Source organism: Oxyura jamaicensis, chromosome 4, assembly GCF_011077185.1.
Source record: "Oxyura jamaicensis isolate SHBP4307 breed ruddy duck chromosome 4, BPBGC_Ojam_1.0, whole genome shotgun sequence".
In the NCBI taxonomy this organism is placed as follows: Eukaryota; Metazoa; Chordata; class Aves; order Anseriformes; family Anatidae; genus Oxyura; species Oxyura jamaicensis.
The window spans coordinates 52,563,434-52,590,503 of record NC_048896.1 but is presented as its reverse complement, the minus strand read 5'-3'; the positions used below and the strand labels follow the sequence as shown (position 1 = coordinate 52,590,503).

General features: G+C 34.3%; 1 protein-coding gene across 3 annotated transcripts in view; it reads right to left on the bottom strand.

The window, feature by feature from the left end:
* Positions 1–27,070, bottom strand: part of LRBA (LPS responsive beige-like anchor protein) — a 395,253-nt gene that overhangs the window by 313,348 nt on the left and 54,835 nt on the right. For all 3 annotated transcript variants that reach the window (XM_035325418.1, XM_035325421.1, XM_035325419.1), the window contains exons 16-27: positions 26,154–26,251; positions 21,811–21,903; positions 20,343–20,451; positions 19,917–19,998; positions 18,039–18,162; positions 17,615–17,807; positions 6,653–7,642; positions 5,526–5,701; positions 4,025–4,178; positions 3,441–3,621; positions 2,034–2,161; positions 1,558–1,665 (exon numbers count right to left, since the gene is read on the bottom strand). In XM_035325418.1, coding sequence (XP_035181309.1) covers positions 1,558–1,665; positions 2,034–2,161; positions 3,441–3,621; positions 4,025–4,178; positions 5,526–5,701; positions 6,653–7,642; positions 17,615–17,807; positions 18,039–18,162; positions 19,917–19,998; positions 20,343–20,451; positions 21,811–21,903; positions 26,154–26,251 — 2,436 coding nt within the window. The remainder of the gene's footprint in view (positions 1–1,557; positions 1,666–2,033; positions 2,162–3,440; positions 3,622–4,024; positions 4,179–5,525; positions 5,702–6,652; positions 7,643–17,614; positions 17,808–18,038; positions 18,163–19,916; positions 19,999–20,342; positions 20,452–21,810; positions 21,904–26,153; positions 26,252–27,070) is intronic.

The following is a 27,070-nucleotide window of genomic DNA, read 5'->3' as shown; positions in this document are numbered from 1 at the left end:
GAAAGACCTACATGGACAGATGTGAACAGACATAACAATTTTGCCTAAGACTATCCCCTTTACCCTTTGGTCAAAAAATAAAAAAACCTTTTTTGGTCAAAAAATAAAACCAAAGAAAAAAAACAGCTTTGTACACACTGGAATCACAGGAGAACTGAATAATTTGGGTCATCACAGACCAATGGGCGAGGGGAGAGATTTTCCTCTCATGTACGTAAGTACTCAGGAGGCATTCATCTTTTTCTTTTCTCTAACTCACTTTCTTGAACTTCTCAAACTGTAAAGCTCATTTTATCATGATCAGAGTGCAGCCCCCTAGATTGGTAAGGATTCAATAGAATTTTCTTCCTAGTTAGTTTCTGTAGGACAGTTTTCAACTGTATTTAATAAAATTGTGGTCGAGTTAAGCGGCACTATTCCTTCCTTATTTTCTTTCTGCTGTTTTTATAGAACTCTTTGAAATAAAGTTCATATAGTTATACTACTGATGGTTAAGTGGAATCCATGTACGTTCCTCCTATACATGTTCAAATCATACCAATCACAATTCTGAGCACTGAATGCCATTTAAGAAACCACACACAAATCAAAAATAAAACATTTAGACATCAATATAAACAGTTCAGATAAAAGGTACTCCAGAAGAGATGTTTTATTGTCTACTTTTTCTCTACAGTTCAACATGGTAGCCAAAGAGCAGAGTTATTGTATTATTCTATATATACTCATGAAACAGAAAATCCAGTGGCTTAGATATACCATAAAAAGCAAACTCCATATGCATATATTGTTTTTTAAACTAAAAAGTAAGAATATAAGATGGGCTCAATTTTGAAAATTGCATTGTTAGGATTATTTTAGTTGCCACCAGTACAGAAGATTAACTACCCATTACTCTTTTGCGCACTGATACTGTACTGAATGAAGTTTGCTTCAATCAGTAACTCCTGTAAATGTGAAAACCAGTAGTCCTATCCAAACTATTCTGGGTAGCACAAAAGCCATGGGGTCATTCATTATACTTGCTAAATATTCTAAACACTGTAAAGTAAGTTCTAGCATACCAGCTTGTGGCCAATGACTCAGAGCCATTGTAGCTACTGTAGTTGCTTACAGAGGATTTTTTTTAAGCAATCAATCTCAATTTCCTCAATATCAGCTATAAAGTTGCTGACATATGGCAAAGTTATTTTTTTGTCAATTCAAGCCAAAAAAGCATATGCATATATACAGCACATACACACAAATTGGTTCCTCTGAGGGGACATAAAGGAATTACAGATGGCCTCTAAGTCATAACTAGCTAGAAAGTATACATAAGCATCTTCCAGATGCATAGTGTGTATATATATATATACTATGCGATTTGTCTATGTACAGCATGTGAAAGAATATATTTGTACTAGAAATAACATATTAAACATACAAGAGTCTTGAAAGCTATAGGCAGAATTCCAGAGAGTCAGATTAGACAACATTAGACAGATTAGACAACAGCATTAACGCAGCAACCATATAGCAAATAGAATTCTAGGTACAACATAATTTGTAACTCACTATATCTCTGAAAACTACTGCTCGAAGTCTATTAATATCCATGTCCTGCAGAAGTCTGTCATGGTCTCGTATTGGAGAAATTCCACCAGTCACAATGTCTACTGGACTCTATTCAAAAAAAAAAGCAATTGTTTCAAAATCTGTTTTTAAAAGCATTCTCGGAATAGTCAAGCATGTACAATTTCCCACTGTACATCACATTATCATAACTGAGAGCACAGCAATCACATAGACATTTCATATTTTAAGGGAAAACAAAAATACGGATTTCTTGTGACAAAATTATTTCACCGCGGAAGGTGAAATACGTATATGTTAAATTTATACCTTGAAAAAGTTAATTCAGGATTTCCAGTGTTCATGTTCTTCAGCGCTATTTAAGTATCAGTGGTACAGTTACAAATTTAAAAACCTATCCCTTTGCACACAGTAATGATTATTAACTTTTGTGTTCTGGCATGTGCTCTCATACTTACCTTTGCTGTGGATTTTCCTGTTCCTATAAAGCCCTGCATTGTTTTTTGGTTCTTTGCAAGATCTCCAATAGGCTTCATCTGTGCATGCTGCTGACACTCCAAGCAATTTCTTACTGCTACTGCACATACTTGAAGGGAAAATAAATGTTAAGAATTACCCTGGGAAATAGTATTGTCTATATCCCTTACAGAGATGTATAATATGTCTGTTTATTACTGAAGCCATAAAGTTTAAGCACATCAGTAAAAATATTTTGCTTCCAAAAGTTCTAAATAGTTGCAAAACAACGCTCAAAATACATTAATAATTAAAACTTAACTATTACAACACAAGTTATATCTAATGAATACTTCAAAGTTAGTAAGTTAACATTATTACATCCTCTTTTCATCCCTCACGGAAATTTTACCATGCATTCAATCTCATGAGCTGGGAAAGGTGAAAAAGCTAAATTTCACAGAGTAGCAAAGAAGAAAAAAGTGATACACTAGTGAAACATGTCAATAGTTGCTTCACAATGCTCTTGGACTAAACATTCTTACATTACATGACATTCTTTTTTTTTTTTTAAGCTTCAAATTGTACCTGTTTTGTCTTCTAATATTATTTTCAAAGGAAAAAAGAACTACCCCACCTCTATACCTGTTTGCATCCCATAAATCTTGTTCTACCTGCACAAAGTTTTAATTGCCTAGAAAGGGAGAGGAAGGCTAGTTACTGTTGTTGCTCTGAGCTGCTCTGGCACTCATGCAAATTAAACTTTTCATTGCAAAGAAATCTTACAGCATGCAACCGGCATGAATACTCTTCTCCTGTATTAACTAACTGGATGCAGACAATGATTTTATTACCATTATTATTTTATTTTTAAGTCATGATCACTTTCATTCAATCCAATTTGATACAAACATACTATAATTTTGGATACAGCTACTAATCAGTTTGAATTCTTTAGAAGTTTACATCTCTAATTTTCACTATTCCTTCACCTCCTGAACACAAGATTTAAACCCCTTCTCTAAGGTAAACCTGTGAAAACCTGTGAATGTTCACGCTTTTATACATGGTACAAGATTTCTTTTTTCTTAATGCTGCTGTGTATCAATCTTGGTTATTTAGGGAACTTTGGAAAAAATACTTTCATGGGTAAAAAGAAAACATATATCCACAACAGTCAGGCTACCAAATTTACAAATTGATTTGTTTCATTTAAATTTCTTAAAGAGGAAAAAAAAACATGCATATGCCTTGTAGAGTAATAGTATAATAGTAAGAGATCCCAAGGCATCTTAGACTAAATTTAGTCTTGACTTAAAAAAAAAATAATAATAAAGAACAAGCTATCAGTAGCTAACTATTTCATGATAGCAACCTCCTCTGCTTATTAAGTAGTTTTATTTACTTACCTAGACGAAGACATTGCCGCAGAATTCCTCCAGATGACATATTTTTCTCAGATTCAATTTCAGTGAAACCAAGAGAGCTTGCAAAAATCAGCACATCCACAAGGTTGATTAATCTCTGGAGAAATGTTAAAGATGCTTCTACTGAAAGTCCTTGAGTCGGTTCAATATTCTCCAATTCGTGCTACCCAGAGGAAAAATTGCAAGCAATATTTACTTCTTTACAAAGATGATAATTCGTACATATCAAAATAAGAAAAATGTATGTTGGAAGTCTGTTTTCAGTCAAATTCAAAAGTAGTAATTCATCATATTCTAGAAACAATCTCTAGTATTGAGATTTAATCTTATTCCAGACCACTGTGGGACAATGAAGCTAAGCGACTTCTTTTTATCTCATCAGGCAACAAGGGCAGACACCCAATTTATCTTAAAGTGTGGAAATCGCAAAGGAAGGAAAGATGTTTGTGGAAACACCCCCTTCATATTCCTGTTTCCCAAAAGGACAGATATAATAGTTAATACACTACATAAAGAAAGGTGTATACCCACAAGAGAAAATTTAAAATAAAAATGAAATTTCTTACAGTAGCAGATGTAGCAGCAGACAGCAATGGCAATATACCACCACAAGCCATGATCATGTTGTCCATCACTTGAGAGATGAGGTGAATTGTGTTGTGTACAAATATGACGTTGTCACTGCTATTCACAAAGTCCATCACTGTTTTTGTAGAATGGCTGTCCAAAACAAAGAAGCAGGTTTCACAAAAATACTTGCAGGATACAGCTTTATTTGTGGTAGTTTAGCATATTTAAAAAAAAAAAAAAAACAAAAAACTAAAATAAGACAGTTAGCAATGGAGCAGCAAATATCACCAGAAGATTCAACTGATGTGCCTTAATCTAAGCCTATAAATATATGTCCTTTCTGTTCTTAAACCTCTCCAGATTATAGCTTGCTCAAAACATCAAGATCCATGCTTAAACATTATTTGGATAAAGATGCATTAGAGGCTGTTCTATGATTATCTGCTATGGCAAAAGTCACTGTATCGGTCCATACAATAGTTTCCTAGAGGTACAAACTAGATTTTAACTCAAATCTTTGGAAAAACAAAGTAAATACTAAGACAAATAGTAAAGATTAGATTCACTACTAAAATATAAATAAATATTAATACCAAGAAATTATAATCAACAAAACTCAAACAAATCCAGTTTAAAAAAGGAAACACTTTCAGAACAGAATCTAAACTGAAAATGTATTTAGCTGTATCTGAGGATGTCCTGAGCAGTTAATTTACTCACAACTTAAAAATGACAGTCAAACAAAAATCCACCTCAGTTTAAATTGTATTTCAGTCACTTAAGAACTATGTATTCATTTCTACATTCATTTTCATTAGGTCAGTTCAGTTATACAGTTCAATTTAAATTTGACATTCAGTACTAAAAGCCAATAATAGACAATTTTATTTAATATCTTAAATAAAAATCTTAACTTAAAAATGCAGAATTATTACTGGTTTCAAAGTTTCAGGTTTTTTGTTTGTTTTGTTTTTTTTTGTTTTGTTTTATTTTGTTTTTTACTAAAACCATTCTGATAATTACATTCCAAACCAATTACAAATTAATTTTTAAATGCATATAACTAGAATACTTCTGTTCACAAAACCCTAATAAAGCAGCAACATGATCTGTGTAAATATGGAAGTAGTAAATAGTATTTGGGATACTTTTTTTTTTAGTGCATACTTAGATATGTGTAAAAGATGATCAGGAACGTGAAAATCATGGTCCAGTTGAAATCATCAGGGCTGCCATTGACTTAATTGTGGCTAGGAGTTCAGCCAAAATATAGGTTGAGGGTCTGCACCAATACACATTTAGGTTTGTAAAGAGTCTTTAAACAAAATCTAAGAATATTTGGGTATAGGCCACAGACAAAATAAGGTTATTGAATAATGAGTAAAATACCAAACTTCAGAGCCAAAGAGTGACTCTGATGCAGTTTCAACAAAATCTCAGGTTAACTATTGTTGAAATGCCTGTCTAGATCGTTCCATGGAAAGCACATATATTTACCTTCTCCACATCTGTATATCTGTTTCAATGGAAAAGAGCAAGTCTGTGAGCAAGCGCTGATGCATCAGTGACCACTTAAACTCAGGAATACGGAACACAGTTGACCTAGAGTCTCTTCTCTGTCCATCTGATGTAGCAGCTAGCTCTTGTCCTGAAGAATCTTGCTGTCTTGAGCTCTGAACAGACAATTTGTAGACAAAAAAAAATCCCCACAACCTGGTTATTGGCTTCTGTGGCATATATTGAATGGCATTTCACAGATTAAGAATTTAGATACCGCACCTTTAGACTTTGCACATAGTTACAAATAAAGTTCAAACTATTACACAAATACTAGTCTACAGCTGCACTACCACACCTGTCAGTCTAAGCATACACAAGCAGCAACTCAACCTTACCACAGGGGGAGTATAGGTTGCGGTAGACAGTGCTTTTCCTCCTTTAAGGAAGAATGGTGCAGAATGAAGAGCATCCATTAGCAGGTATCTCTGCAGAAGGGAAGTACTCAGATACGTGACCATTCAACCATGAAAAGCAGTGAAAACCATGAAAACCACAGCAGTAGACAACAGAAGCCCAGGTTTAACTTGCACTTGCATGAAAACATAAGCTGACATGACAGAGTGATAACCACGTCAAATTTTAGTTTCAAAAACATGTATTTTATGTGCCTGCAGAGAAGCCAGAGTAAAATACATTTTCGCAAGTTCCATCAGGATATCACAGAACTTTAGTAGTGTTTTTTTTCCACACAAGTTCTGTTTGCTTCTCAATAATTCTAACAGTTGTACATATAAGTGATCAGACTGAAAAAGAGGTCAGGGGAGGTTGAATAAAAAAGCAGAAAAAATCTAAATAAAATCATGTCAGAATACATAAATATTTCTATTCTTCAAACTTAAGAATGGAAGCAGCGACACAAATGAAGGATACAGCTAGCCAAATACTCCACCAAAATCCATAAGTGGCTAGACAAAGAATAGAAGGTTAGAAACTTCACAGTACACAAATTAGTAAGAATTACAGCTGTTTTAATAAAGAGTCAAAAGTGTTCTTTAGATAACTCACAAAAAGTGCAGCTAGCTTTTATTTTTAAGCTAGGCATACAAAAGACAGGTAGAAGTTACCTCAGGTATGGACCTGGTGGGCAGAGGTGCTTCTAGACATGTGCTGGCTTTCAGTTCCAGTCTTTCCGTATCTGATGCAACACTAGAAACATCAAGCTTAGCAATTCTTTTTTCAGATGCTCCAGCAGGCCCCGCTACATGTGCATTTGCATTTTCAGCTGTTTTTTCACTAGGAACAGCCTTTTCTTCCAGTTTCTTTTTCCCTTCTGAATCCAGTTGAGTCGCTACTTCCTGAACTGCAGCATGTGCGGTTTCTGATAATGCCAGTTCTTGTTTTTTCCCATTCATGCCAAAATTATCCTCAGATTTTAAAAGCACAGATTCAGATTGCTTCTGTATCACTTCTTCCTGCTTTGTCACCTGATTTTCATTGGAGCTATGCTTTTTGTCTGTTTCTGCAAATTCTTCTGAAGGTAAAGGAACACTGCTTTCCTCTTTCAAATCAACAAAGTCATCCTCATCCTCCATCTCTACTGCTGATTTTTCCACTTCTTCTGGAGTTGCAGGAGTTTCTCCTTCCAAAGTAGTTTCTATTACCAACGAAGCAGCTACTGTTTCTTCCATAAGCTCCTGAGGTTTGCTCAGAGAATCTTCAATTGCTTCAGCTAGTCCACTACTAATTTCTGAAACACTGGGGTTTATTGCTTCTGTCTCTGGCGAAAATTCTGAACTAGGCATTACTTTTAAATCCTGTTTAGTCTCCCTGTCTTCCTCCTTCGTCTGTTCAGATACTGAGTGTGTTTGCAGGTCACCATCAGACTCATTTTTTTCAGTAGTGGACTCCATATCATCATGGAAGGAAGGAGCCACAGCGGCAGCAGCTTCTTTTATCTCCAAACACTGTTGCTTTCTCACGATTTCTGCTCCTTTGCTAACTCCAGAAATTGTTCTTATTGGAGCAGAAGTACCTATTCCACTCTCTTCACCTCCTTTTTCTTGGTATTCCCTGTACATTTGAGAAAGACTCTCTTTGTGCATTTCAAATGTTACCTAAAAGAACAGAGTTGAAAGTACATTAAAAGTTACATACCGATGACCATTTACTCTGAAAAACTCAAAATCATAGTTCAAATCATGGAGTTATACCACAAGTTTATATTGGATGCTGTCCTCATGATAACATTAAATACAAGGTTAAAAATAAATGTCACATTGCACATATCAGTTCAATCAACAGCAAGTATTTCTTAGGGATATCTGATATTCTTGACTTAAAAAAAAAGTGGTACCTTAAGGAAAAAATCCTAGAATGACTCCAAGGACAGGAACTAGGATGTTTACTCAGTTTTAGAGACTATTACTGGTAAAAGTTAAAACGTTTAAAGTTGAATATTTGTAATTAACACTGCTATTATTTCCTTTGATAATAACAGTCATCTGTAATTTGAATTATCCATGCTACTTGCATACATTTAATTGTATAGGATGCAAATAAAAATGCAACAATATAACATCCAGCGAATTACCAAATTTGAGTTAGCTGATAATCTCAACATTTTGTAAGAGGGGATGCTTTGTAATAAGTAACAGGGACACTTATGGCTGAACTTTCACATCATTTTAGTGCCTTAAACGTTCTCAACAATTGGCAAAGAAAAATTATCTTTTCTAAGCAGATTACATTAAAAAAAATAAAAAATAAAAACAACTGACAACGTAAGGGCAGAGAAAATCATGTAACAAAGCCAAAATCCTGGGGACTGTTAAATCACACCTAAAATTCTGCAGAGGATCTTGCCTCAACTGCTATTCACTCTGACTTTAAAATATATATATATTTATACAAAAAAAAAAAAAAAAGAATTACAATGCCTGATTAAAGTGAGACAGCCTATAAATGAGCTAATAATTTTATGTATAGAAGAAAAATCCAGGTAGAAAAACTCTCTGTATACATACTGACAAAAATCATTTGCCCAAACAAATAACTTGGTGCTGAAAAAAATTCTCACTGCTTAACTGAAGTTTTTATTATTCTGTCATAAAATTTAGTTTATCCATAGTTGTCTGTTTAGGATTTAGATTTTTCTCCTCTATCAGAAATGCCTATTTATCCCCTTTATTCTGAGAGACCTGAGAAACTATAACCTTAGTTCTCAACATTTCCCCCCATATAAACTGCAGATGTATGTTTTGTTTCTTTTAAACTGTTTTCTTCATCATTAACGTTTTCCTTAAACAACCTAGAGTAGTACATTTTATTAAATATGAATACACATTTTCTTGTCTTACTTAAATCCTCAAACACGTTAGTCAAAAGCTAAATACATAGGTTGAAAAGGTACTAGAAATTATAGTTAACTAATCAGAGAAGAGCAAAGAAAGAACAAAGGTAGAAAATATTTTTAGCAAGTTGTGTTGTCAATGTTAGCTCTTTAACGAACTATTTTTTCCAAACACACGTTAATGTATTGTAGGAGTAGTATACTTTACTAACACATTATTTGAAGCATGCTATTTGTTCAAGTTGAAATAATTGAAACTTGAGTCTCTAGCAACAGAGCTGGGAAATCCTCCTTCTGTTTTAGAAAAAAAAAAGTCTTTCCATACTAGTTTAATATCTGTTATATATGAAGAAAAGTGTGAATGATTACAAATAACTAAAGGTTTGTCCCCCTGGCACAATGACCCAGAAAATATTTCATTGCAGAGTATTGCTAACTAGATTTGGTTTGCTTGCTTGTTTTTAATTTCAAAAATACTTCTTTCCAAATCCCCTCTGAACTGCACCAAAGCCAAGATGTCAAAAACAACCCAAAGTAGATTTTAATAAGCAATGTTAGACATTTATGTTCAAAAACACAATTAGGCAAAGACAATACTTTTGGTGAAATACATTACTGAGTAGAAGAAAACTGGACAACTTGAGCTCATCTACAGCCAGCTGTCGCTCTTCTCCCACTCTCTGTTGATTTTTCCATTACCACAATTACTAAAAAGCTTTATTGCAATAACTTCAAAAAGAGAGTCAACAAATGAAAATACTGTTGGCATATACTTCAACTGATTAATCAAAATCATCCCATGCTACTCTCTCTCAGGAGAGTTTTCTGTTGCATGCTTTGTTTTTCCTAATAACCTACATGTGCTTGAAGTCAGAGTGGTACCATACGTGTTCATATTAATTTTGAATGTTAACATGTGAATCATAAGTAGAAAGTTGAGCAGTTTTGTTTTTCCAACAAAGTCTGTTGCAAGATATAAGTATGAATTGTAATGACTGTTTATGTTAGAGATGCAACCAACTTTGCAGCAGGTCTTCTTTGCCCATGTTAAGTCAATAGTTGAAAATACACCGTATGGTAGAGGAACACAGTAAAATTTCACAGTCTCATCTGAAACAGGGAACAGACAATGGTTTGGAAGGAATTATAGAGCAACCTCCTGCAACACTCCAGAAACCAAACTGTGCTCTTCAAGATTGTTAATTGCTACTACCAAAAAGAATGTGGCAAGAAGGTCAATACAGACAACTGTTATCTTTACAGATGGGCAGTGTAAACTTCTGGGCAAATAAATCCAAGCATAATCTGATGAGAATCTATATTGATTGAAGAACAAAGCAGGAAACCGCAAGGAGAGAGACACTGAAAGAAAATTAGAAAGCACAGAACTACAGGAGCACATCACATACACATGAAAAAAGCCACCTAAAAATGAAAGCAATTTCTACTTCCACCATAAACATCAGAAAGATTTATTTCATGTCATTTAATAATTAATAGATTAAACAGTATGCTTCAAATAAGGCAGACTACCTGTATGACAGGATTTTCCTAACATATGTGTTAAGTTTGAGTTTTTCTTTGTACAAAAAAAATTAATCTAGGAAACATTGCTTTGCAAAATCCAACTTTTCAACATGCACATCTAAACAGTTCTGCTTACTATATTAATTTGTAATTTGGCTTGACAAGAAACGAAGATATAGTGGTACTACAAAGAAGACCCCCACACTTGTGTTCTGTGTCATGGCATTTATGAACTATACAAGTTCGAAGCCAAACAATACACCCCATAAGAAAATACTTAAGATTAACAGAAGTAGTATACATCAAGAATGTAAAATTAAATAGAAATTGAGATTATTAAATACACGTACACAGAGATAATATATAACAACATTAAACCTTAGGATCTGCAAATTAGCAACAACTGCTAAGACAACTATCAGTTTGGAGAACCTTAAATATACTTAAGTAAAGTCATTTTTTATTTTCCTTAAGGCCTTTGCAACTGTAAAGCTGATAATACAAAATTAATTACTAGAAATTGTTCTAAATTAGTGAGCTAAAAGGCCAATCATTAATCTTCACCATCATTTGATGGGTAATCCATAGCTGTTTGCAATGCTTGGAATGCATGTCTACGTACTAGTAGCTAAAAACACTGGTGAGCTAATAACTGCAACATTTGCCTTTGCCATTAATTTTAACTTAATTTGACATCCAACATTTACTAATTGGCAAGGAGAAAAATTAGCATACAGCAAGGAAAAAGGTTAAGATGATTGACATTTGCATTAAAGAACATACAGAAAATATTTTAACTACATGTTAAGATTTTGTCCTTTTTTCCATTATCAGGTGGGCAATTTTGTAGAGTAGAGGCAGGGAATGCGTGCCACACAGGCCAGACAATTACACAGTACTGCTCTTTCCTTATAGTCTGCTTAGTGCAAACTAGTTCCTGCACTGCTGATGCCATCAATAAACTCCTCATAACTCCAGAAAGAGTTACAACTTTCTAGATCTCAACAAGGACTTCATTGACCTGTTTTTCCATTTCTCCGTTAGCAGCAGTAACTATTCAAAAGTGGATACCGATCCCCAAACAAAAACAGGTCTGTTTAGATTGGTGGCAGCAATATCCATAGATATCAAACCTAATTTTCAATTCAGTGAAGTGAAAGATATAAAGGTACAGTGTGCACCGTACACTGACTTACGGTCTATAACCTACTGACCTGAGGAATCTCAGGGTTATTTCTGAACTGTTATGGAAGGCAGCTAAGAAAAGCAAATTCACATTTATTATGCAGGGCACCACATATAAGAAGTTTCTAGGAGTCATCCATGCTTCTTTCAAAAAGTATACACCAACATAAAAGTGAAAAAAAAATAAGCTAGGTGAAAACTACTGCCCCAATACATCTTCATGGTCCTGTACTTTCATTTAAGTAGCAATATTTTTTACTTTTTTTTTTTTTCTCCTCAGCTTGAGAAATAATATGCACGCAAATCATTTCTGGAATAAAAAAACAGCAAGTACCAGTCAACATAATTTGTAATAGTCTTTGTTTATCTAAGAGAGAAATTTATATAATGGCTGTGTTTTATTTTCAAATCTAGTCAAGGTATACTTTACTATGCCCATAGTAGGTGGTGTTATATCACCTTACAATAATAAATGGAAGCAGCATACCAAACACATTCGCTCATTTCTGTTAATGTAATTATTACTTTCAGTTTGTTTAAACTGCAAGACATAAGCACATTATCTTCTCATGATACTTATTTCCTTTCTATTCCAATTTCTGCCAACATTACTATAGTTCAACAGTGAAAGTCTCCATGGAATACTACTGCGCCTTATGCACATTTGGTATTTCATTATTAATAAAAATATGTTGTAGCTAAATTCAGTGTTTACCACTAGGCATGTTTTAACACCCAGCTAGAGGTCTTGTGCAGCTCTTTCTGGCCATTGTTTTCCTGTGTGTCCATATGCTGTTGGAAGCTCCGCAGCAGAGACCACAACTCATGATGTAGAGGTGCTTTCTCCTTTGGTCCCCACAGCCACAATGAACACAAGTAGCAGCAAGTACAGAGGTTTGCCTCAAACGCTGCAGCAACAACAAAAGAGGCCACTAAAAATTCTCAGGGCTGCAGACAGTTCCCATCTTGCAACATTTTTCTTCCTAGTTATACATTTTCTTCCTAGTTATACAGATGAGAATACATTTTCTCTTCACGTCCTCTTCAGAAGACTCTCATACCTGTCTCCTTTCTTTTCTTTTTTTGCACCAGAGCTTTTTCCCCTGCGTGTGTTCCCCCATTTCGTCTTTTTGAGACCTTTGGCATTTCTCAACAAAAAGTAGATATGTTTTACACTTTCTTCTTTTAGGGATTCAGTGTAGCTCCATCTATTCACCTGATCCTGTTCTTTCCTCCTCATAAGTTCTCAGTCTACTTTGCTCACTCTACTCCTCCTTCCCATTTCAGTCTCTTCTTTCAGTTCAATTTAATCAAATTCTAACATCCTGCCTTTAGCCATGACGTTCCATTCACCCAAACTGAGTGAACAATGAGATGGAAGAGCTCCCCATTAACCATACATGCTGCATTCTTAAGAGCCCATCAGTGGTTTATATCCCTCCTTCCAACTATCCTGCTTGCTGAATAATGAAATCACTTCCTTCTCAGGGGCATTGATCAGGAAAAGCCTTTCCATATGCCACCTACAAAAGAAGCTCTAACAAGGGAACACCTAGAAAAGGAGGACTTAATCAGAATTACAGTTTGAAGGGAGGATGCACATTCTACTTGTGAAGTTCTTTCTGCTCACCAGAAAGCAGGTGGTTCCCCCTGAGATTCATTTATATCTAGAAAAAGCAGTATTTTTATGAATAGCTATTTACACCATAAGAATGAACCCCATATTTAAGAATTTAAATCGTGCTACTCTAAGTAATTTGCACCTCCCCTAGCTTTGCTTCCTAAAACCTACAGTAATACAATAACCCTCTTGGCTAGCTACCTCTGCTTCTCCCTCAGGGCAATGCAGACACACTTTTCAGATGAAGAACATCTGAAGCCTTCAAAATGCCTTAGCACTAAACATTCCTGCCCACACCACTGTGGAAGACCCTCTCCTAACCAGGGGAAAACCATTCTCAGCAGCTCAGGAATGCCAATGGGATTTCAACTCAAGAGATGCTGATAGACTGTTACTTTCTGAGCCACGTCTCCTTTTCCGCAAATTAAAGTTTTTTGTGGTTGTTGTTGTTTTTAACATTTCCATCATATATTAATTCCTTCACCACCTCATCATTGCTGCTTTTGCCATTTTCCTGCGTCTGACATAGTGATGAAATTCAGGCAAACACAACATATGTAAACCCTATGCACACTTTTCTTTCTTTTGCATTACAAGAGTGGGACACCTAAAACCATACAAATTTACTTAACACTTACCAATGTTTATTACAATCATACTTTGGACTGAAAACTAACAACTGTGTAGAAATACATTGTATTTTCAAGTAGTAGTATTTTAAGATTATACTTCTTCCTATTCAGACCAGTGAACAAAATTATAAAATATTTTCCACTTAACAGACAGTAAAACTGTAGTATGCACGTGTTAAAATTTGAGTCATACTGAAAATTTTTTGAGCCACTGAAAAGATTCAGAAATTACCCAAAAGTTTCTCTTTAACCAAATCATACAATAATATGAAGCAACTTCTTAAGTAATAAAATATATATAAGAGCCCAAAATAAGCAAACGTTAGTTCTTTCCAATAGTTTAAAACCCTGAAATAATTTAGAACCGTATTATACCGCATAAATCATTACATTTTTTCAAAACTTGGGGAACCTGAAAGGTCAAAAAGGCAACTTGTCCACTATTCTTTACTTGTTTCCTATTATTAACCACAAAACCATTTGTTCTTTTCACGAAGCAACACTAATACAGGAATAAAGTCTAGAGCCTAGCTGCCATGGTTATAATGTTTAAAAAACTCAACTTACTTCTTAGAAGCTTTCATAAATTAGTGCTAGCTGATTACAAACCTGAGTTTTGATTTAATTTTTTCATTAACATTTTTATTGATCTAGAAGCCACAGATTAAGCACATTTGTATGCAACATGTTAATATTTGAAAACCAGTAAGAAATATAATATGGAAATAGCAGAATACATAAGTAATATTTTAAAAAATGGCTTTAAAAAGGTTACACACACCTTTCAAATTCTGCGTGCAAGGAAACCAATGTAGTGCAATTATGCTAGAAAAGCCGTTGCTGCTTATAAAACGTTGTGCAGCTGTTGGAGGAGAGGGTTACAGTGACAAACAGCTTCCCTGCTACAAAGGTGGCAGGAAATCTATCAAACTGGACAATAAAATTGCAATTGAGTTTCTTTGGCTTTTTATAGCAGCTGCATGTATCTTGATGTGTAGCTCTGCAAAACCTATCCAATTCTGTAACACTATTCCTTTATATACTAGTTCTTTATTATAGAATGGTGTTATAAATTAGTGGTAAGAAAGAAGCAAAGGGCTGTAAAAAGGAAAAATAAGCAGTAACCCAATACAATTAGAGATGAAATAATAAAAACACAAATTGGTTATTCTCTTAGCAGTGTTAAGGAAATATTTTTCTTCCCATAACTCCCACATTACTTTGAAAGCATACTAGAAATCAAAAACATCTGAGATGCACTTAGCATCTAACAATTTGCCCTCTGAATTATGCCTATACCATGTAACATGAGTCTATTTTTGTGATTCTGTATGAATCTCAATATTGGTATAAGAGGATACAAGAATTTATTTATAAATAAAATTAGACGGATTAAAAAATCATTATCATTAGATATTGATACATAAAGACATTTTCAAGTGATTAGTAAGGTTTCACCACAAAGAGCTTTTTAGCAATTCATTGCGATTTGTGTTGACATAATTAAATGACAGCTATGAAAAATCACCTAGCTTTTTACTGCTAGCTGCGTAAAATGCAAATATTATTTATTAAAAAGCCTTAAAATAATAAATGCATAAAAGGTGAAAAAATCCCATTTTAAAACCTTAGACCATTGCAGTATTCTTCATACTGCTATTATTAAGCTAGTTTTTGTTTGCTTTTGTTGTTTAATCCTTTTCCTTTGTTTTTCTTGAGGTAGATAATATTAGCACCAATGTCCAAACAAAATTACCTCCTCAAATTCATTACAATTCCTTCAAAATTACAATACGGCTCCGCTGCTAGCACTGCCTGAAATCGCACACTTCCAACCTTGCCTTTGTTCAACTTCTTCCAAATTAGGTTGGAAGAAGAAAAAATCTTTACATATTGACCAGAAAGCCAACAAGTTAGACTTGGGGAAACTGATACAAGAAGTTAATTCTACCACCAAGGATACCTTGCTATAGCAGCACACCAGGAACTGAATATGCAAGGAAAGTGCACATCTATTCTCACTTGCCATGGAACTGCATAAAAACCATATGCAGCCTTTGTCAAAAAAAAGGTCAGAAGTATCATTACCTGTATTTCATATTTCTGGTATTTTGTAAAACCAGGTCTCTTGTCATAATATTTGTCCACGGAATCACTTAAGTCTTTTTGTTGTTGTTGCCTTTTTTTTTTTTTTACGTCTATGAACTCTAGACCATTGATTAGCCACATTAAGTCACTATATTAAGATACTGACAAAAAAAATCCATATAATTACTTTCATACAGAAGCCATTGAAATGGGATTTCATACGTTGACTTACCTTATAACTCATTAAAAAGTCAAAGAATAGAGCTAAAGCTTATAGAATATGGAGAAGATAATTTTTCAATTCAATACACCAAAACCCTATATAACAGAGGTAAAAAGGTGGTCTTCCTTCACCTCTTCATCTTTCCCCAGGGGTAGTTTCCCAGCAATTCCAAACAAGTACAGAAATGCTTTAAATTATGCCAGTTTCTGTAAGAGTACATCAGGGATCTTCACACTGGGTACAGCTTGTCATTGAACAATATACCCCACACACACCCTCTGCTTCTTGAGGGAAAGAGAACAAACAGATTTGAGGACTGCAGAGCCAACAAAAAAGATGGATGATTAAGGGTATTTCAATAACTAAAATGTAATCTTTGTAAAGGGTTAAAATTTGGCACAGTATTCTTCACACCTGGAATCCATTTAGCCAAGTGCCTGTTTAATGATATTATTCTATGCACTTTTATTATATAGATTTCTACATTGTGTCTCCATAGCCAAATAACCACAGTCAAGCTATGCATATTAAGAATAAACAGAACTGCCCCATAACAGTATTCTTACTGTCTACAAAGACTGCCTTTTTTGGAATAATTCATACAAAACAAGGACCCTCAGAAATGCTAACAATTCGTTAACATCATAAAGTGATCACTAGGATCCAAAGACTTGCAGATGTCCTCTATTTACGTGGTTAAGTTGCACACATTTAGAAAGATACAATTACACTTTAAGTCATCTTAACTAAGTATTTCTGATAAACCATTATTATTACAAGGCTCACACTGGCCTCAGTTTTATTGTTCAGAAGAAGGTAGGGCATTTATATTTTATATTACTGCTACTTGCTTGGAGATCCACTAATAACTTTTGAGATAGAATTTTAGTTGCAACTACAAAAAAAAAAAAAAAAAAAAAAAAAGAAGGCTAATAGTCTTTCTCATACTGCAAGGATTTGCGTTCTCACCCTGCATCCCATGACAGCTTAACAGCTGAAGCATCTGTCTTAACTTTGATATCTTTGCTTTTTACTGGTTTGTTTTACGGCCTTTTCATGTTACTAAAAGGTATTTTTGTTTATGAATAGATATGGTGCGCCCCCTTGTGTTCATGCCATTACTGAAAACCCACACCAGCACTAAAATTATTCAGAAAATGCTCCTAAAACGATTCTCATTTTTCAAAACATTTGTGCCATTTTCTGTAAGAATCAATGTTTTAACTATTTCAGCAGCAACAACAAAATATTTGTTTGAAGTGTTCAAACAACAAAATTAATATTTATTTGTCAAATATCTGAAACCTTTATATCCAGTAACAGATATAAACCCGGGTATTTTATTTCTTTTAAATACTGATCTTCACTTCAAGACTAATCTCATTTTATGATCTAGCACTTTAAGACTCAAAAATTAATTATATTGCATAACTAAGTTTCCCAGCTATTTCAAACACTCACCTTTGAATGTGTGATAGACAGCGTATCCACCCAAACGCGCCAGCCACCCCACTCATATTTGATTGCATGGTAGAGCAAAATTCGAAATATGGTATACACCATCTCAGTTATCTTCTGTTCCTCAGAAGTCTTAGGATTAAAACAGCAAAGAGAAAGCATCCACTCCTGCCAGACAGAGCACTGCAACAAACTCCTGCAAAATACACACATGCTATTTAATCAAATTTTAAAATACATCTTAGAAATATATAATCAGCCAAGTAAGGTATGCAAAAATCTTTAAAACCACTGCTGTATGCAAGATTAACTGATTTTATGTATCAAGAACTATATTGTAGAATTTGCTGAAAAAGCTAATCCACTAGCATACCTTGTTACTTACATTGCATATTTGTATATATGGGCATAAAGCAAGTCATCTTACCTCCTATTTTCTCTGCTGTTATTAAAAAGTTTAATCATATCTGAGAGAAATGCTCGCCGAACCTCCAGAGTTTCTGGTGTCTGTGGAGAATTACGTAGCAGGATTGCAATAACCTTCAAAATCTCTGTAAAACAGTTAATGAGCAACAAAATATTAGTACTAAGCACAGCTTAAAACACTGGACACCTTCCAATATTGTTTGTATGCTAATTTCTTCAAGAAAAGTAATGCTACATAATATATATGTGTGGAGATATATATATATATCTCCACACACACATATATGTATATACATTCACTAAGAAGAAGCAAATCTCTATTTGAGTAGAAGGTTTAACTATTATAAATCCCTTTTTCTAAGAGGGCTCACAAACCTGCTCACCCTTCAGGGGGATTTGCAGGCCTATGCAGCTGAAGAAAACAGAAGCAGAGTTAAACTACTCTGGAATTTTTCTGAATTACCAGGTTTAAGCAACACAAATGTTACTGAATGACAAATGACTTTAAAACAAGCCAATATCAGAGTGTGTCAGAACCTTTTTCTAAGAAGACATAGTTCACATAATACATCATGTATAAAATCAACATATGAGAAAAATTCATATATTTTGCTCTCCTCTATTAAATGTGAATTTTCAAACAATGCAAACAACTCATGATAGTTCTCAACAATTTGTGTTATAAAATAACATTCAAGGACGGGGACAAAACCTTCCTTATTTTAAGTTTCACCTCTTGTTATATTCTAAGAACATACTGTTTTCTGTTTTCCACAGAAACAGCCAAAACCGTGGCTATCTTTTTGAAGCAATGGGACAGTCACTGTTCTTGTTACTTCAAAAAAATTAAGTTACTTTGTAAATCAACTAAGATGCAATTTGTACATGATCACTGTGATAGTTCCATCTTGTAAAATTTCTTTAAATTTAATTTGATAAAATCAGTACCAATCTTAAAAAAGTAATCTAGAAGTCACTTATCCCTACCCAATTCCATACTCATACCTTACACTGTAAATAAGCTGTATTAATCACAGCAGTAACTGCCAACTTCAAAAACCTTAAGAGTATACAAATCTCATCACATCTCCTGCTTCATACAGATTTACCATAAGGCATATAATACTGCAACCAAATTTTTCTATTCTATTTGCTTTGCTTTCCTTTCTCTTCCCCACTTTGCACACATAGCAAACCCACAACTGTGACCTACACTTAATAACAAAGCAGCTATGAAGTTAAAAAAAAATCTATATATCTCCAGAAAAACAAACAAACAAACAAAAAAAAAACTCCCAAAGCTACCATAACTCCATTGTATTGTATAAAGAGTACATTAATAATGCATAGAATTCAAGAAAGGAGATCAGTATTTCCTCCTAGTTCAAAAGACATCTAAAGTTTCATATGAAGATATTTTTCCATAAAGTAACCTAAGCAAAACAGTGAGCAGATACATTTCTCCTATTTTCCATCTAGCATCGTTGCACTGAAGGTAATTTAAAATGAAGGCTGTTTCCATATTTCAGGTAATTTAGTCTGGCATCACTAAATAATACAATCAGAATTGTGCTGGAACCTTAACATGTATTAAATCAAAGTATTCTGTGCACACAAGTCTTAAAAAACCATTTCATAACATGACTGCACAGCCAAAAAGGGTGAGTTATGAACTCCTTACACATTTAGACACATAAAATGCCTTTCAAAAAACTGAAGACTTGCTTCCTAAGTAGCTCCAAGTAAATGTTCATTATCTTTTCTCTTTTATGAAAAGCTGTTTAACTGAGATTAGAATTAAGACTGGTGAAAGTAATTAATAAGCACTCTCAGAAGACTTTTATTCTGGTATCACTTGGAAATTTATATAAATTCTTACGAGGATTTTGTATCTTCACTGCTGAATCTGGGTCAGGATGTTGCTTATGTATCACTTGTGTGCAAATCTGTTCAGTCAGAATCTAGAGATAAGAAAGAAGATGCCACATCAATGTCCATAAAGAGAGCCTACTGAAAAATAGTTGGATTCATCTTTTACACATCATCATCGTTATTTCATCATAGTTATACTTGTCCAGTAATACATTTTCACCTTACTCATTATCTAAAATTGTTCATAATGAGCATAACCAAGTTAGGCCAAAAAAAATGAAGTAGTGAGCTTTGAAAAAAAGCAACACTCAGCTGCATCACACTAAGGTTTTGGTGTCATCTGGAACATATCAGCACAAATATGTAAGCAATTTTCTAACAATGTCTTACAAATAATTAGGAAGATTGGATCCTAACTACAGTATATTACTACCTCAAATAGGACATTGTATGTGGTCATGGTGATTAAGCTTGTCTGAAGCATCAGCCTTTCTGCCAACAAAGAGAACAATCCATGTCCAAGCATGACTTCAGCTTTTCTCCTAAAATAGTACAGAAAGATAAAATAAGCTTACATATTGAAATAGCTAAAAAATATGCCTCAAACATCTAAAATTACTGAAATCATCCTTTTTTTCTTCTGGCACCTTAAATCTTTCACTTCGGAGTAAGGAAAAGGGCAAGGATAACAATTCTGAAAGTGCTAGTCACTCCCTGAAGACAGACATCTTTCTTTCATAAATGTGGTTCACTCACTCATGGGCCCAAAAAGACGGAACACACCTTTCTTGATAAACATTAAGGCAAAAACATCTTTGTCCTCATTTATCTCAAAAATACATTTTAACCATGGACAGCGATCTCAACAGTTATCTAGCATTGTAGCAAAGTTCCCAGCTAACGAATATCAGTATCACACTTTGTGTCACAGCTCCACAACTTCATGACTTCCATGATAAAAATAAACACATTTTAAAAACATGCTGACAAAATATATCTCAAAAAATAGTGAAGAAATCTGTGCAACACTTCCACTATTCAAAGTAAGGACAAATAGCACTGACATATGTCCATAGCCTTAGTAACATAGACGCAAAGGTCGTGACTGAATTGCAAATAACTTCACAGGTAAATTACCAAGCTGCAGACTCATCTGAGAAAGATTCAGAATTCCTACATTAGTCACCTAGTAAAAGGGCAAAAACCTTTATGTATTCGTAAAATACTGTTCTGTTACAGATTAAAGATAAATATTTATCTGCTTTGACTCTGAGCCATGACAACCACATATAGTCTTTTCTCTTAGTTAAATTCACATCACAAAATGGCTTAGACATACAGGCAACCACACACATTAAAAAAAAAAAAAAAAAAAGGAAGTAAGAAGTTCGTTCATATTACCACAGTATTAACCGATTTTATTAAGAAGATTTAAAAAGCCATTTGAGAAATCTTAAACCTATTTTTCAGTAAGCAATATGGGTTTCAATCTCAACAGTCTAATTCTTGCTACTGATTTCACTGGTACTATGCAAAAAGTACACTTTAAAAAGCAGGTAGACAATGCAAGTAAGAAGTAAATGAACTTCATAAGGAAGTGGTAATACCTAGACACTAGTAATACCACCATGTCAGAAATGGATTAATGACAAGCAAATTGAATGGTACTTAAAGAATAGCAGCTGCTATTTGGTGAAGCATATTTAATTATTAACCACCAACATATTTATTTTATTTACAAAAAAATGCATGCACTCAAACAAGTACAAAGATGTACATATAAACATATAAAATCATGTACATATAAAATCACATATATATGGTAGATAAGTCTCATAAGATGATTGCTTTTTTTTTTCCCTTCTCTTTTTTCTTTTTGAAAGACTTAAACCAGTACTTACTTTGGAGCAAGATGCTTTAAGAAATATCCCATCACTTTCAGAGCTTGCACCCTGATGCCTTCACTTTTTGATGCTAAAAGCTTGTAGACAACCCTAAGCAGAGAAAACATAAGGCTTCCTAAAATATTTGAAATATACAGCAGTTTTTGGCTTGAAAAAATAATATCTGCAGTACAATGCAAATTAGTTTTTCTGAGGCTATTTTAAAAGGTTGACTACTAATAAAAATAGAAAAAAGCATAGCATTTCTGTCAACTGCACAATTGTTTCTGATTTTACATTTTATAATTAGATTTTCAAATTTTATAGTCAAATTTAACCATCTCCCAAATATCAATATCTAAAGCATATATATGGCTGTAAAAAGGCCACTGCAATTCCTATATGCAAAGCTTTATTAATCTGATATTTACCCAGAAAACTAAACAAGCAATTGTTTTAATATATACCTGGCTGTATAGGTACAGTGATTAATTGATTTTTTTATTTTATTTTGCAGACAAAGCTAGCATTCTAGTCAAAATATGTAAGGGCTTTGAAAAGGAATTCATTTATACAACCCTCTTTATACAAGGAGGCTCCTGCTGAACGTAGTTATACTAGCAAATACTCATCTCCTCCAGAAGTCAGGTTTCTCAAGTTGGAGCCACAGAAAAGTTGAGAAACAATAATTCGCAACAACTAAGGACATGTGTTGGAAGTGATCTGCCTGGCAGCCCATTCTCCAAAGCAGCATTAAAGTTATGTCAGGATCATTCTCCCATTCAACTGTCCCAGAATACTAGAGAGCTTCTCATCTCTACGTTTTTAAAGCAGAATTCCTTCAATGTAGTTTACCTGTATTTTCAAAAAAAGCTAAACAGTTAGTTCACTGTCAGAATTCTGCTGCTGTAGGCATCCACACCTTAAGCTAGTTGGTAGGTGTTGTTTTCCCTATGGACCAGCTGCTACAGCTGATTCTAAAAGACTTAACCAGTGCCTCCAGAGAGTTCTGCTGACAATAGAGCACTGCCTGACCAGGGACCTTTGATGAAGGAATACATCCTCTAGCAGTACGTTCTTTACCAACAACAAACCTTTCTGCTTGGTGTGCAAAGCCTATACCTCTTTCCCTCCTATCTGTCCTTTCAATATTACCCACGTTGACTTTTGTCTCCTGTACTCGATATCTTGCCGTGCAAATCTGTTCTCATTTCTCATGTTCAGCACCACAAGGACTGGAGTGAACTGACTGCCACCCTATTTTCAAAGAAGTGCATCTTCAGCTCTTACTGCAAGAGCCATAAACAGCAGATTTCAGCAACTTACTCCTTTAACAACTGGGACAAGTTTTCACAGAAAAGCATATTCCAGATAGTAGTGTGTGTCTATACTGGGTTTGCCTGGAATAGAGTTATTTTTCTTCAGAGCAACCTGTACAGTGCTGCATTTTTAATTTGTGACCAAAAGTGTTGATAACACATCAGCATTTTAACTGTTGCTGAGCACTGCTTGCACAGCACAGACCTTCTCTGCCCCCCAAGGAAGTAGGCTGGGAGTGGGCAAGTATTCAGCTGGGATAGCTGACCCAAACTGACTAAAGAAATATTCCACAACACATGTATATTATACTCAGCAATAAAACTTGGGGGAATCTTTCCCCCGAGAGGCTCTCACCACCCCCACAGTGCCAAGCTCCTGCTCTATACCTGCTAACAATTCTCCACTAAGCAGCTTTCAGACAGCCCAAGGGAGTGAGGGGCACATTTGTAGCAAAGTACCAGACTTAGCTAGCTGAACAGTTCTAAAATATTTTTTTGCAAGATAGAAAATGGGTTTAGTCAACACAGCAAGGAGAGTATCCATACAATAGATTAAAGTTTGATAAATTAATAAACAACTAGAAGTGTCATCTTACAGTGGGAAGTTCAGAAACCTTAACTCTATTTGACATTACCAATAGAATCTGTAATATTGCACAGATCTCATCATGTACATATCTGCCTTCTACTTCCTGAACAAAAAGAAATCAGACTAGACCTTAACTTTTCAAATAATAATTTGCACTGCATGCTTGCTATGTATTCAGCCATGTTTAGGTGCTACTAAAGTCTTATTAGGTTCATAAATAAAAAACAGTTGTTTTTACTAATTAAAACTTAAGCTTTTATTAAAATACATTTATTAAGATAGCAAAAGGTTCTAACACTGATCTTCTATCAGTGTGAAAAAATAAATGCAATGTTTTCTTGATCCTTGCAAGTCTCCCATAACAACATGAGACTAAAAGTAAAGGTATTTATCAGTTACATCTACTTGCTTTCATTTCTTTTTCAGACAGTACAGTTCTCACCACCATGAGAACTGGTTTTGGTGCAGCTATAGCCCGTTATATTGGGCAGATATTTCCATCTGCCAAATTTTATTTGATTACAACAACAAGGACTACTAAGCTCTCTCTTAAAAAAATAATAATAATAAAATAATAATAATTTCCTAATGTTCCATGACAATTATATTGGATGGAGGCACAGCGTCTTACTGGACCTTTACATGTATATACATTCCTGAGTACATTCCTGAGGAAATTTGCATAACTTTATTTAAAAAAAAAAAAAAAACAAACACACACAGATCTCCATGATTCTAGACCCTTTCCAAAAATATCCCGTGTTACAACACTGCATTTTAGTTCAGCCAGTCATAAACAGTTCAAAGGACTTATCCAGAATATATAGACCTTACCTATACGTAACTGAGCATTCACCGCTAGTTATATATTACTTTACTTTTACATAGCTAAAGACAGGAAAGGGTAAATAATCCCAGGACACCTCATCTAAGACAACTAAGACAACTAAGACAAAATCTAGTTCTATATTAGAACCTTAATGAAATCTCATGAGTGATTAAAAATAATCTATAACAAATAATTTATGTTGGAGAAAGCTGAAAGCACATCAACTATAGAACCAAACCACTGAGCATGCCAACTATACACTGTTCATCCAATGAGCATAATCCGTTTCCCTGCTTTTCTTAACAGTATGACGGTTCCCTAAGTAAATTAAAAGTATATTTTTGTTCAATTATTTATTCAGATTGGTTAATTTTAAATTTTTAGCTATTAAAAAAATTGCAAAGAGCAGGTATATCACTACGCATACAAGCAACCCATTAAGTGACTGGAGACGATACCAGAGCAAGGAATGTAACAAACGAGACAGGAGAGCAAAATGATTTCCCACAGTGGACTCACTATTCATACTGACTTGCCCATATACTAGTTAATAAAAAAGAAAATGTCTACTGCCAGTTGTTAAATAAAAACAAACATATTACATTGGAGACCCAACATGACATTCAAATACTTTATTATTTAGAGTTTTTATTAGTTTCCCATAGCGTAATACATTACCATACAAATGAAGTCAAAGCTGAAGAAAATCAGTAAAAAAAACACAGCCTAGCACTAAGAAGGAAGGAAACAATTATGAACGTGCCTGAATGTTGTCTCTTGAGAAAGGGCAACTGAAAAAAAAATGTATGTATAAATGGAGGTTAACCAATAGGTGCAACAAAATGTATGAAATGAGACTCTGTCGTTATATAGCAAGAGAATTACTATTCTACATACTCTTCTAGGAATTGTTCTTCTATTTGCTTGCCTGTTCCAATCTTTTCCCTGCCATGTCCAGGCAGATTCATTTTAAATTAGAAAAGTTCAATAATGTGATAACTCTCTAAGAACTACAATAGAAAATCAGAGTCACAAGAGCCTTTTTCTAACAGATCTTTTCCTATGCTTTTACTGTTAGTAGAATTTGCTACTTTCCCTACTTTTATATCACAGTAGTGTTAAGCAGTATCATTTTGTGGGGAACAGATGATGAACAGTCCACAACAGAGTGACAATTTAAACAAATAAAGGGTTTCTTCTGAGAAAGTCTGATAATGCTCTAAACTTTTTTTAAAAAAAAAAAAGCTAACAAAGATAAGAAGAAACCTGAAACAATTTTTGTCAAACCCTCCCATTCCAAAAACATATGCAAGAATGGGAGGCAAAAGACTAAATGTTTGTAGATGAAGACTTAACTTCTATGTATAGACTAACTCAAATTGATTACTACCTGTTTAAGCACGACCAGCAGCTTGGAAACATTTTTTTAAAAAGGCCTCATTGATGATAAATCCAACATCACCTCTTGTCAAAAGAACACCTGCACACAAAAATCTTGCAAGAGGAGGAGTCTGAGACTGCAACACATGCACTGATGAGGACCTTTCAGATTTCATGGGAATTCTAGCAAGCAACAGTATGGTCAAAGTACTATTTCCTTTCCCACTTACAAAATTCAACTTACTGTAATCCATTCCTCTGATCAAAAGCAGGGATCATAGAACTTGGATGCTCTGACATCAGAGCAACAAGCAACTGCAAGACATCCATTAGATTGTCATCCTGTTGAATAAAAGTTATAAGTTTGAATTAAAATGCATCTATGCTAGGGCATTGTTTTGGTTAAAAGTATCACTACAAAATACTTCAAAATTATCTGGATAGTTAATAGTAAACCAAGGACCAAAACAATTAGGCCAGGATCAAAAGAGCTATAGACCTGGAAGGCAAATGCACGTAACCAGGAGAAAATATTATGAAAAAATACTTCTGTTTATAGAGTGAAAAGTGACACATCTGTGTCTGGGAAGTAAGCCTTTGACAGGGAATGGACCATTAGACTACGTTATTTCTTTCCATGCACATACTCATTTGTACGCACATTTCCCTCTCTTTTACTGCACAGGAGCTAGAAATAAATGCCGCACATTTTCTGGGACACAGGGTGGTGTTTAACATAAAATCTCTACTAATAAATGTCCACCCTAGGGAAAAAAAATACCACAGCTTGCCACAGGCAATGTTTAAAATGGGTAATTCAAGCTGTTCAATAAAGTTTTTCACACTAATAGTCTAAAGCACTTTAAACTATAGCTTATGAATTTGTTCCAAGTTAATTATAAATAACCTATCAAGTTATATCTGTTTCTTCTTTTCCCATTCTTCATGGTATTAAAAGGAATGCTGTCAGAATTTTCCACTTTTGAACAAATATTCTGGTACTTTCCCTACCAGAAAACCAATTTTACATCCCTCTGAACTGTTTTCACCTTAAGATATTACTAGCTTACATCACATACATGATCACTGATGAATAGGCCCTATGATAAGGCTGAATTTTACTTTCTCAATGTTTTCCTGAGTATACATCTAGATACCTAA